General features: G+C 59.7%; 2 protein-coding genes across 25 annotated transcripts; one reads left to right on the top strand and one right to left on the bottom strand.

Moving 5' to 3' along the window:
* The first annotated feature begins 1 nt into the window (after position 1).
* On the top strand, positions 2-3765 carry LOC148055245 (uncharacterized). Of its 23 annotated transcripts, none has more exons than XR_015705648.1 (6): positions 2-246; positions 346-544; positions 1256-1380; positions 1510-1781; positions 2252-2672; positions 2991-3765. XR_015705648.1 is itself a non-coding variant. In XM_087761629.1 (6 exons), exons 1-6 carry the CDS (start codon positions 238-240, stop codon positions 3055-3057), a joined length of 744 nt encoding a protein of 247 aa, XP_087617755.1. In that variant the 5' UTR covers positions 2-237; the 3' UTR covers positions 3058-3765. The 23 variants fall into 23 exon arrangements, 17 of the variants coding, with proteins under 17 accessions (XP_087617755.1, XP_087617754.1, XP_087617746.1 ...); XR_015705647.1 differs by having other exon boundaries at positions 1443-1781; XR_015705650.1 differs by having other exon boundaries at positions 333-544; positions 1551-1781; positions 2601-2672.
* A 1847-nt stretch (positions 3766-5612) lies between these two features.
* Positions 5613-11151, bottom strand: LOC148055244 (chemokine-like protein TAFA-5). 2 transcript variants are annotated; one of them, XM_087761653.1, is made up of 5 exons: positions 10800-11151; positions 9609-9870; positions 7150-7302; positions 6397-6524; positions 5613-6077 (listed from the first exon to the last, which is right to left on the bottom strand). In XM_087761653.1, the coding sequence occupies exons 2-5, from the start codon at positions 9751-9753 to the stop codon at positions 6069-6071; spliced, it is 435 nt and encodes a 144-aa protein (XP_087617779.1). In that variant the 5' UTR covers positions 9754-9870; positions 10800-11151; the 3' UTR covers positions 5613-6068. The 2 variants fall into 2 exon arrangements, with proteins under 2 accessions (XP_087617779.1, XP_087617780.1); XM_087761654.1 differs by lacking the exon at positions 10800-11151 and adding an exon at positions 9979-10540.
* Between the last annotated feature and the right edge of the window lie 412 nt (positions 11152-11563).

The following is an 11563-nucleotide window of genomic DNA, read 5'->3' as shown; positions in this document are numbered from 1 at the left end:
AGTGTTGCAAGCAAAACGTTCTAGCAGAGAAGTTTAATTTCCCCTTGATTACATGGTGCGTGTTGCTTGGTGTCGTCAGTGCTTCAGGTGCAGCCACCAGCCTTGCCCCATCCATTTCTCTGTGTTTCTTTTCGGAGTCACAAAAAAAGATGAAACAAAATCAGTGAAAACAAGAAGATCCCCTGGCTCGGCAGGCTGGCAGGCCAAGGACACGGCTCTTTATCCAGTGTTGGGGCGATGCTGAAGGTCAGCAGATTTTGATCAAGGGGAGGGGAAGTTTGTTGGATTTCTGCAACCATTCCTAATTTTCTGAATTTTGTTTTTCTGTCGAGGTGCCGGGTGCAGGGATGGCAAGTAACGGCCAAGAACGAGTCACATTCCAGACCCAGAGAAGGGTCTTGTTTGTGGATATACCCTTCAAAAAACCTCCCAGAGGAGACCGAAATGCAAGAGCAGGGTGGACCGTGCCCCTCCAGCCGCTGCAACGCTGGCTCAGGGGGTGCCAGGGGGTGCAGGGGCCATGCCCAGCCCTGGGCACTCACAGGTGGGTGCTCACACACATGCATTTATTTGTGGGACGGGTCTCCTTAGGGCAAATGCTGCTTCTGCACTCAGACAGGATGAGGTTTTTTCCGATCACAAATAGTGACTACACACCCACAGATATAGGTGCATCCAGGGGACGGCTCTCCCTCCATCCTCCATGCTAATTATAATTGTCTGTAAGTATAATTAGCACTTTCTGTATAGACATAGCATATATATGCAATGCAAATACGCTCCAGGAGAAAACAGGGGCAGCTTTCTCCTCTGCGTGACTCAGCCAGACCCTGGGGGGTCCCAGTCCCCTTTGGTGAGGACAGGGGAGCTCACACCGGGCGCTGTGCGCGGGTTTGGCCTCGGGCTTTTCTGTGTGAGAAAAAGCGAAGGGAGGGAAGGAGCAGCGTGGAGCCAGCTCCTTAAAGGCAGATGGATAGCAGGTGACAAAACCTAATGGTGCCACCGTGCTGAGGATTAATCCTCTCCTGCTCCGGCCTCCCAAAATAGCCCTGGCTCGCTGGGCCATGCGTTGTGGGATGCGTCTGGGATCGGCAGCCCCTGGAGCTGGGGTCTCCACACTGCCCTGGGCGAGGGCTGCCGTGGTGGGGAGGAGAGGGCGGGTGCCGGGTGGGTAATACACATAACGTGCGCTTCAGTGCTTGGAGGGCTGGAGGAAAGCCATGAGCTGCATTTTTGTTTTTCTTCCTTGCCACAGCAGCCATGAGCAGGCCATGTCCTCGGAGCAAGCCAGGGACCCAGCTCAGGACGGGAGTCCAACCCTGGAAAGGATGGAGATGGGGCAGAAAAAGCAGCCTGGATGGATGGGACGGGCAGATGAAGGTGAGGATGAGGAGGGAGGGGCAGGCGAGGGAGCCGGGGCTCTCCTTCCAGCATGTGATTAGTTTTTCTTTAGTGTTTCTCAGTGTTTGATGGATGATGCTTGCTGTGAAACGCGCTGTAATTACTCAGCAGGACAGCAGGGGTTCATCAGCGGTGATCATTATTCGCAGCATCCGTCACGCCCGCAGGCAGCCCAACCCACTGTGCACGCAGGGTCTGGCACAGACCCGCAGCCCGAAACGCCGTGTGCGTCCCCGCAGACCCCCAACCCTTGGGTGCCATTTGGGGCGAAGCCGTGTAGACCCCCAGCGGTCCGGGACCATGCACAGGGCTTGCAAGAACCTGCTAATGATGGTGCAAATGTTTTTGGCACGCGTTGGTGTGTGCGCACACACGTACAGGTGTGTAAAAAGGGGAAACATTAAAATTTCTGGCACTCTTCTCTTTAACAAGCTGCATCCCTTTTTCTCCCAACACTTCACAGCTCCTCTCTGGAGCTTGCACCCAAGCCCAGGGGCTGGGAATGGGCATCTCCTGGCACCTCCCATGGGAAAAGCACCCTGCAACAGCCGCACCGTCAGCTCCCGGGCAGCATCGGCTGTGTGGGAAGTTGGCAAGGAGCCGGCTCCAAAATGCAGTTACTTCCTTTTCCCAAGTGTAGTTTTAGTGCCCTCGAGTCTGCAGTCCCTGATTGAGGGATGCGCCGATGTAATGCTGATGGTAAACGGACACCGTCAAGTAATTGAAGGCCTGCATTTATTGCAGCCTGGTTTAAGAAAGGGAAAAGGGATTTTTTTTTTTTCCCCTTATTTATTTACTGCATTCTGTGGAAATGGTTATAAGTAATTTTTTTTTTTTTTTTTTTTTTTAGCGTAGACATTTTGCAGTGTTTGCAGGTCAGGAGCACTTGAGCACGTGCCAAGCGGGAGGTGAGGCCGATGGTAAACACGGAGCTCGGGCTGCGCTCCCTGCCGAGGGAAATGCAAAAGGAGCACGTGGCTGGGCCGAGGAAGGGGTTTGTGAAAAATCTCCACAACCAGCAGGTGTTTTCCTTAAGGAAAAGCCCAGAATTTGCTCCAATCGGAGCCTTTTTGATCATGGAAACAACTGTAGTGTTTGACATCCTTGCTGCAAGTAGGGCGATGCCTAGGTGATGCCAGGATGAGCCGGGGCGATGAATCCATCGGGATTCAGCTGCTTCTCTGTTCTGCTCCCGACAGGAAACCTCCCTTCACCCGCGGTCCTGACCCAGCAAGGAGAAGCCGAGGCTGTAAAACTTGGATTGGGATTCGGTGAGGTTTCCAGCGATGCACCAGAGTTACAGGGGTAACCAGACTGGGGGGAGGGACAGACAGACAAAGGGAGGAAGGATGGATGGGCAGTGCTAGAAAGCGATGCCCCTCGCAGTGCTGGTGTGGACGGGGAAACTGGATTTTCTCTCCAGTTTGTTGACTTCATTCTTGGCGCTGTCCTGATCACTCCTCTCTTCCCATCCGTAGGCATTCTCTTACAAGAAGTCCTCCAGTAAAAAATTACAGAAAAAAACCCCACCCAGCTCATTCTAAAAAGCACAATATTAAATTTTAAATCCTAATTTTCTGGCTAATCAGGTCCCTGGCTGGCTGGAGCGAACAAGCAGCTCGTTGTCCAAGACAACGAAAAGCAGCGCTTCGATAACAGAGCACCGAGCAGCGGCCAGTCTCCCCCACCGCCATCCATCAGAGCGCGTTCGGTGGAAAAGAAAGGAAGGAACCAGAGTAAGACATTGTCGGTGGATCGATAGCACTGGAAATAAATGTTGGAGCTTTGCCTGGGGATTTATGGAGACCGGTGGTCCAAGGCCATGGGGGCAGGTAGCGACGCATCCTGGAAACAGTCTATGGCAAATCTTTTGCCTAAGTCCTTATTTCGGCTGCAGGAGATTTTCTGCCCATCAGCCAGGTTGGATGGCAGAAGGAATTTCCCCCGCACGCGGTACGGGTTGAACGGAGTCGGGCTCTGCTTTGCAGGGCGACGGAGCCACGCAGCCCCGCGAGCTGCAGCACCGTGACCCCGGCGCTAAGGCGCGGAGCCCCGCAAGCCGGGGAGGCCCGGCTGACCGCGCGCCCCTGCGGCTACAGCACGTGCTGGGCGCTTCCACGGGCATTTCCACGGGCACCGAGAGCTCCTCACATCAGGGAAAAGCTGGGATGGCTGCTAACGCCGCCACGCTGTCCTGGGAGCTTCTGTGGGGATGCGGGTGATGAATTTCCATCGTAGCTCATGTGGTTTCACTCTGCCTGTTTACTTCGACACTGATCAGCAAAGGCATGAAATCGTCATGCTAATGTATTTTAATTAGTCCATTAGCATTGCTAAATTTAATAAATTTTGCAGGCAGACGTGCTTGCTGAAGCGTGAACTTTCATTTCTCATTCCTGGTTGGGGCTGTGCAAAATTATTTCTTCTGCCTTCCGAGGAAATTTTAAGCTGCTTCTCGTCGCCCGACCCCAGCTCCTTCTGCAGGACCCCGCTCCCTCGGCTGCGGGGCGCCCGGGGGGGCTGCACGGAGCGAGGGCGAAGGCTTGGGGAAGAGGCTCCGCGGGGACAGGGTAGGGGAGCCCGCAGGAAATTAAGTGGGGTGGTGGGTGGTAGGAAAAGGATATTTAGACTTTGGTGGGCATCAGCTGATTTAGAAGCCTTGTGTATACCTCCAGGTGAATTTAAATTAAAGGGAACAGTGTGAGGAGCGGGAAGATGAATCCGGGCAGACCTGTCTGATCCCAGCTGTGGGCTGCGGCCGAGGCTCCGGGGAGCCGGAGGAGCTGCAGGAGCAGCGGGCACAGCCAGGGAGGAGGCAGGGGAGCATCAGCCTGGCCCGAAGGCTGCAAAAAGCACAGAAAGCAGAGGTCCGGGCACCCGTCCCGCGGCTCCAGGATGCTCCAGCCGTCCCCTCGCCACCTTCCTGGCAGCCTTGTGAGCTGTTGCACTGCAATTTTAATGCCCTAGTGTTTTAAAGCAAAAATAAGCTCCCCAGCACCATTCCTACCCTCTCCCTGAGGGCAGCTGATCTGATGGGCAAAAACCCCCTCATTTCCCAAGACCCCGCACCCTTGGCTGTCACCTGCTGTGGCATCCGCAGGGCCTCGGGTGCTTCCTCCCCTTGCTGCCATCCCCCCGACCTGTGCTGGGATTTCGTGAGGTGTTTTGGAGACTGCAAAAAAAAAAAAAAAAAAGAAAAAAAAACAGGTAAGTCTTACTGTCAGTCGTTCAAGCCTTTATACCTTAAGTTGAAGACCTGTAACTAGGAAGGTTTTATGGTGCACGGGGTTCCCTGGCTCAGGGAGAGCTGCAGCTGTAGGTGAAGGTATTAAAAGGGGAGCTCTTCACTTTTTTTTCCCTATGATTTCCACCTGTTGCCAGGAACGGGGGAGACGAGGATTTCGCAACAAGCAGGGATGCTGGGAAGCTGCTTCTCCAGAGGAAAGCACCAAAAACCAGCAGCCGCAGACCTACCTCAGCCCAGCCGTTGCCATTAACTTCCCTGCTGGCATTTTGGGATGAAATTGTTAGATATTAATAAAATAGCTTCCCCCTCCCACCCCATCTTTTCCTCTTTTAACAAATGAAACGATGACTTACTGAATGACTCTACGGCTAAAAGGTTTCCATGACAATGGCATCCTCCAGCTGCAGCACGGTGCCCGCCCCGGCGCTCGCCCCCGGCCCGAAGTGGGGAAGATGAGGGAGCGCAAGGGGTGACGCCAAGAAATTCAATCTGCGGTGGGGCAAAGAGGGGGCCTTGGCGATGGGGGGGGCAGCCCAAAGGGGCATGAAGTGAGTTGGGTGGGGTCTCAGCGCAGGTTTTTGGGTGGGCTGTCTGTGATGGGGGTTCCCCATTGGCATCGCCCCAGCCCCTCGCTGAGCGGCACCAGGAAACCAGCTCCCAACAAGCCCATCGAGGTAATCAGGCTGAGCCACGATTTGCGGCTTGGAGACTGAGTGCAGTGGACGGGGCAGGGGGTTGGGGGCTTTGGAGCTCTTGGAGGGGGCCAATTTCTGCCCCCCCCACCCCAGATAAACCAGCGCTTTTCACAGCTGTGTATCAAATCCGACTTTTATTCCCTCGCACCGTGGACACCTCGAGGCCGCTGGCTTTGTCTCTCCCCTCGCCGGCCCCTTGTGGAGGGCACCCAGCCGTGTCCGCGGGGGGCGAGATGCCCTGCGACCCCCCCCCCCCGCTGCAGCAGGGCTGCCCCCAGGTACCCGCAGCAGCCCCGTCCCTGGGACCCCCACCCAGCGCCTGCAGCTCCCCGCACCCCAACAGGCGGCCAAATGTGGGCCCGGTGCTGCCGCTGCTCAACTCAGGACCTGCAGATGGGTGCAGAGGAAGTCGGAGCTGGAAGCTGGGACCTCAATGGCCTCTTCTTCCTCCTCAGCCCGGTGGCCCTGGGGGACCCTCCACAGGCACGGGGTGACCAGGAGCCCGGTGACCCTGCCAGCCAGCCACCCTGCCCTCATCGCAACTCCCCAGCACCCGGCGCCCGCCGGTGACTGTCCCCGCAGCGGCTGATCCCTCCGCTGGCCCGGGGCACCCAGGGTGGGGGTCAAGGCCATCGCATGGCAGCACCGAGCAAACCCTGCTCCCTGCCTGGGCTCATCCCGCTGGCTCCAGAGCGAGTCCCCTTGTCCTCCCGTGCCGGCCGCTGTCAGGACACCTGCGGGAAAAATAGTGGGAGAATATTTCATGGGTGCCGAGTGGTGCTGCGGGCTCGGGGGGAGCCGGGGCCGCACCGGGGCAGGGGGGGTCCCAGCGCACACAACCAGGGGGTGCGTGGGGGGCACTGGACCCTCTGCCCCCCACCCCCCCTAATAAACCACCCCCGCACTGACATGTACCCTCCCAAAGGCTCCCCTCTCGGGGCTCCAGCATCCCGGCCCCTTCCGCGCTCCCCCCACCTTGCACCCAGCCCTGCCTCAGTTTCCCCCCAGGAGGTGGGAGCAGGGACACAGGGGATGGCGGGGGACAGGACTTACCGTGATGGTTTTTATTCGTCCCAGTTGTCTCGTGCAGCTCCAGCCTGAGCGGTTTCGGAGCAGAGCGCACTGCTCCCCCTCCTCACACGGCTCCATCCCACACCACTGCCGGCTGGCAACGAGCCGGGCTGCCGGGGGCGCGGGGACAGGGACATTTGGGAGGGTGGAGGTGTGTGGAGAGGTGGAGGTGGAAGGAGAAATGGAGGGAAGGGTGGGCGGATGGAGGGATGGACAGGGGGATGGAGGGAAGGATGGAGGGATAGAGGGTGGGGCAATGGATGAGTGGACGGAGGGAGGGATGTGTAGATGACCGGAGGGATACGTGTGTGGATGGAGGGAGGGATGAGTGGATGGACAGGGGAATGGGTGGAAGGACAGAGGGATGAACGGGAGGGGAAGGGATGGATGAAGGGATGGGCAGAGGGATGGATGAAGAGATGGAGGGATGGAGGGAAGAAGCACATGAGCTCAGCCAGCACAGGACCAATTTGGGGACCACAAAAAGAGAAGCGCGCAGGGGACCGTGGTCAAATTATGGGGAGAAAGTGGGGGAGGGAGATGGAGAGGGCGGGTTGGGGGGGCAAAGGGACGGAGAAGGGGCTGTGAGGGCCGGACAGCCACTGACTCGCGGCCGGAGCACCCAGTGGCCCCATGGCACCAGCCAGGACCCCTGTCTCCAGCCATGGGCCCTTGCACAACCCCCTCCCGTGGGTCCCCACCGAGCAGCACCGACCCCCCCGGGGCTGCCGTTACCGTCCACGCAGGCCGGCTTGGCTCGGGCAGTGCCGGCGGCTTGGCCGCGGCGGCAGGCGCAGCGTGCCGTCTGCCGGGCGATCGTCTGCCGTGGGTGGCTCAGGTCCCAGTCCAGCGCCGTGATCTCGCACGTCCCCACCTCCAGCTCCTGCCCTGCAAGGGGACGGGTGCGAGGGGGCACCTACAGCGCTGAGCCCAACCGGAGGGGGGGCTGAAACCACCCCTCCAGCGCCGGGGGTCACCCATCCCCTGCACCGCGACGTGCTGCTGCTTCACCCAGGGCTGGAAAACCCTCTCCCCTCCCAGCCCAGCCAGGCGGGTTTGTAATTTAATGGCAAACCCCAGAAATCAGGAGGGAGAACCCCAAATGAACCCGGTTTGGGTGAAATTTTCCAGCAAAATCAATCTCAGTTAATTTTGGGCTAGATGGCACGGGCGGCGCAATGCAAAGGAGACACCATGTGTCATCTCCGGGTCGGCTGACCCCCTCCTCAGCGAACTTTTGGGTTATTTTCCTTCTGCTTTTAAACTGATTTTTATGCACAAAACGCCGCTCTCAAACCTTGGGTCCGAAAACAGCCCCGGCCTCGTGGGGAGACGGGACCAAGGATGGGAGCGGGGCGGGATGGGAGCTGCTGGGTCAGGAATAGTCACAAACCCCCGTCACCCCCCTCTCAGACTGGGGCAATCCTGCCCACTGCCCAGCACCCTCCTGCCCACGCGGGAGTGGATTTAAACCACTTTCTCCCAGTTTTCCAGTCCTGCTGGGACACTGGGGACCATGGCTGCACGTGGGACGGTTCAAAGGCAGCGAGCTTCAGCCGGGTTGGAGGGCAGGGCGGCGTTTTATGGGGTTTGGGGTGCTTTTATTGGGGTTTCTCTCTCTGGTGCATGGGGCAGCACCCTCCCGCAGGGCCAGTGGCAGCCCCAAGGGTCCCACGGCTCAGGGTGGGTGCGATGGCGGGGGTCCCTGCCCTGTCCCCCCAATCTCCCATCCCCCCATCCCATCTGGGGGCACGTCTGTCCCTCCCGGGGTGACAACCGGGGGGTGAGGACCTTGCAGGGAGCGGGGAGCCCAGAGCCCCCCCAGCCCAGCTCAGCTCAGCCTCCCCAGGAGCTCCCATCTGCATCCCCCTGCCCAATCCCCCCCTGCAAAGAGCCGAATATATCCCCCCCCCAAAAAAAAAAATACCCCGGGGGAGGATGCTCAGCCCGCGGGGAAGTTTGTGCCCCGCTCCGCACGCTGCTAACGGGGTGCGGCCCCCCGGAGGGGTCCCCTGGGGCGGGGGGGGCCGGGGAGGTGCCGGGGGCGGCGGCGTTACCTGCTCGGGAGAGGAGCCGGGAGAGGAGGAGGAGGAGGAGGCAGCAAACGATCGCGGCGGCGGAGCGCTCCTTCCAGGCGCCCGGCATCCTGCGCTGCGGCCCGCCCGCCCCCGCACCGGCCCCGCACCGGCCCCGGGGCCGCAGCGGCCGGGAGGGAGGAGAGGGAGGAGCCCCCCACCTCCGTGCACCCCCACCGCAGGGGAGAAGGTGCAGCCTCCCCCGCTTCTGTGCAGGGGTGCCCCCACGCCCCCGGTGCAGGACCCGGCTCCCCCCCCGGTGCAGGTCCCGGTCCGCCCCCCCCCCCCCCCGGTGCAGATCTCCCTCCCCACCCCGGGGAGGTGCCCTCCCCCCCCCCCGCAGTGCAGCTCTCAGCCCGTGGTGGGGATCCCGCCTTGTCCTCAGCCCCCAGCCCCTCTCTATTCCCAGTGCCCCCCACCCCATCCCAGTCCTCATCCCCAATCCCCTATCTCTGTCCCCATCCCAGGCCTCGTCCCCATCTCACTCCATCCCCAATCCCCATTTCTATCCCAGCCCCCCCAGTTGCTCCCCCTCGGTGGGAGCCCCCCCGCCCCAGGCCCAGGGGTACCGGGGATGCTCCAGCCCCTGCTGCAGGGCTGGGGGTGGGAGAGGCAGCACAGCCCCCCCGGAGCCCAGAAAAAGGGAAGAAAACGGAGCCAGCATCCCCTTGTCCTCAAGCGACCGGCTGCACGGCCGTCCCCAGGAGCCAAGGTTGCTGCTTGATCTCTCCCTTCTCCCCATCCCCTGGGAGAAGGGGACAGGACCCACTTCCAGGTGCTTGGTTTGGCCCTTTCCACCTCCTGGAAAGAAACCCTAAAAATCTCCAGCTGTTGGAAAGCTTTTTCCCCCTCCCAAAAAGGCTCAGAAGGATCCAGTGACTGGCCAGCCCAGGCAGCGTGTGCCCGGAGGAGCGAGGCGGGGTGGGCTGGGGGGACGAGGCTCTGGCAGGGCTGGTGCACGCCGCATTTGCCAGGGAAACCCATTGGCCAGACAAACCTCCCCGGGTGGGCTCTGGCCCCGAGAAGGGGCCGGGACGAGACGCAGCAGGGCTCCTGGGATTTTTAAGCCACTTGGAAAGCCCTCTCCAGCCCCGCTCCCAGTGGGACCATTTGACTCACCCGGTTTGAAACCATGGGAGGGACAGGAGCCACTGTCCCGTGTCCCCGGCTCCACTCGGAGCGAGACATGGGCTTGGGAGCCCTTCTTCCTCCTCTTCTTCCTCCTCCTCCAGCCCATCAGCTTCTCTTCAAGGCTCTTTTCCATCTCATCCCATGTGGCCCATGTCTGAAAGCGGCCCCGGTCTCACCGCGAGGGCTGCCTCTCTCCTCCACCCTCCTCTTGGTTTTATTTTATCCTCGGGACGTATCTCAGCCCACTTGCCTGCAACAGAAGAATCCCTCAGGGCTCCGTCACTGCAGCTCCTCAGGCTCCACGCTGTAATAAAACCCCGGTCGCATCCAACTGAAAAAGGACTGCAGATATGGTCACCGTTTATCGTCACGAATGGGGTGGCACGGGGATGTAGTGCAATTTTTCCCTGTCAATTCCAGAAAGGCTTCATTTGGGAGAGAAAAAAAAATGCTGAAAATTCGCTCTTGGGTTATCAGGCTCCACGAAACCCTCCCGAGGTGTTCACAGCCCTCGAACATCCCAGCTTTGCTGCAGAGAAGAGCAGAAAAGCCGCCGCCGCCGGCCCCGGGACCAGGAGAATTCGCTCCTGTTCACACTTGAAAGTGTTTTACTTGGCGAGGCTGCGCTGGCAGCGGGTGACGGGAGAGGGGCTGCACCCTGCCGGGACACAGGTGAGCGGGTGGGGACACGCCAGGACACGGGCGCTCGAGGCGGTCACCGCAGCGGTGGCGGCTGGCCCTGGTGACGCCGGGGTCCTGCTCCCTCCCAGCCAGGCTCGCCCCTGCCCGCAGCGCCGCTGGGTTGCTCATCCGCAGCCCGAGACGGAGGCAGTCGCGTTTCGATCGCTGGACCACAAATGGATGCAACATCGCGGTGCAAACCCACGGTGCTGTTAGTGGTGATAATTAAAGGAGAAGTAACGAGCGGCAGTGCAGCCTGGCCACCCTCCAGTGCCACCGGCCACAGGGACACCCCGCTCCCCTCCCCGCAGGGACCAGACCTTCCATCCGGAGCCACACCGGTGTTTCCAGGCTGGGAAGGAAAAATCCCGCTTGGGCAGGATGCGGCCTCATCCTGGGTTGCCCTGGGACAGGGATGCTCAGCACCTTGCAGGATCGAGGGTACGGTTACCCCCTGGCTGTAACAGCCTCGGTTTCCAAAGGACAAAGGGCACTCACTCCGAAAAGGGTGCTGAGCCTGCAGCAGGATCCGGCCCGGTCAGAGAAGGCAAGTCTGAAACCTGGAGCAGCTCCCACCAGCGTTGAGACCAGAAACAACCCTGATGGGCTCCCCTGCGCCGGCCGGGCCGAAGGCTCCCCGACTGAGCCTCTCCGCAAAGTGGGGGCGCAGGAGGTGCCTGGGCCTGTGGGGGACAAACCCTGGATGGGGACGGGGGCTGCGCAGCCCCAGTGGGACCCAGGGGAAGGAGCTGGAGAGCCAGCCCTTCGCAATCAATTATAACAAAGCCTGGGCACCAAATGCAGGTAATTAGCCTCGCCCAGCAGTAATTATATTTGTTCGGCTCCATTGAACTTTAAAAAGCAATTAATAGGGGATAGGAGGCAACTGGGAGGGGTAAAGATTTGCCTCCCATAAAAGGTTGATCCTCCCCTACGCTGCTCTGACCAACAGCAAACTCGAACGCTACCACCGCATTCCCCCAGCAAGATACAAAGAGGAGAACTCCCCCCTCCTTTCACAGGTGGGGAAACTGAGGCACGCGGGGGGTAGGCGACGTGCCCCAAGCCCCTCCTGAGGCCGAACAAGGACTCACCGCCCCCAGCCCCACCGCAAACACTTGCCAGACCACACAGTTCAGTTGTTGGTTTTGGGTTTTGTTGCTTTTTTTTTTCTCTTTTTTTTTTTTAATTCATGTTAAACTGAGGATCGCCAGGTCTGCCTCTCAGAGAAAACAACAAAAGGCACACACAAAAATAAAGTA

This window comes from Nipponia nippon, unplaced genomic scaffold (assembly GCF_047370975.1).
Source record: "Nipponia nippon isolate SJK-2023a ecotype South Korea unplaced genomic scaffold, ASM4737097v1 scaffold_25, whole genome shotgun sequence".
In the NCBI taxonomy this organism is placed as follows: domain Eukaryota; kingdom Metazoa; phylum Chordata; class Aves; order Pelecaniformes; family Threskiornithidae; genus Nipponia; species Nipponia nippon.
Note: the sequence above shows the minus strand (reverse complement) of the source record. Positions and strands in the feature narration are given on the sequence as shown.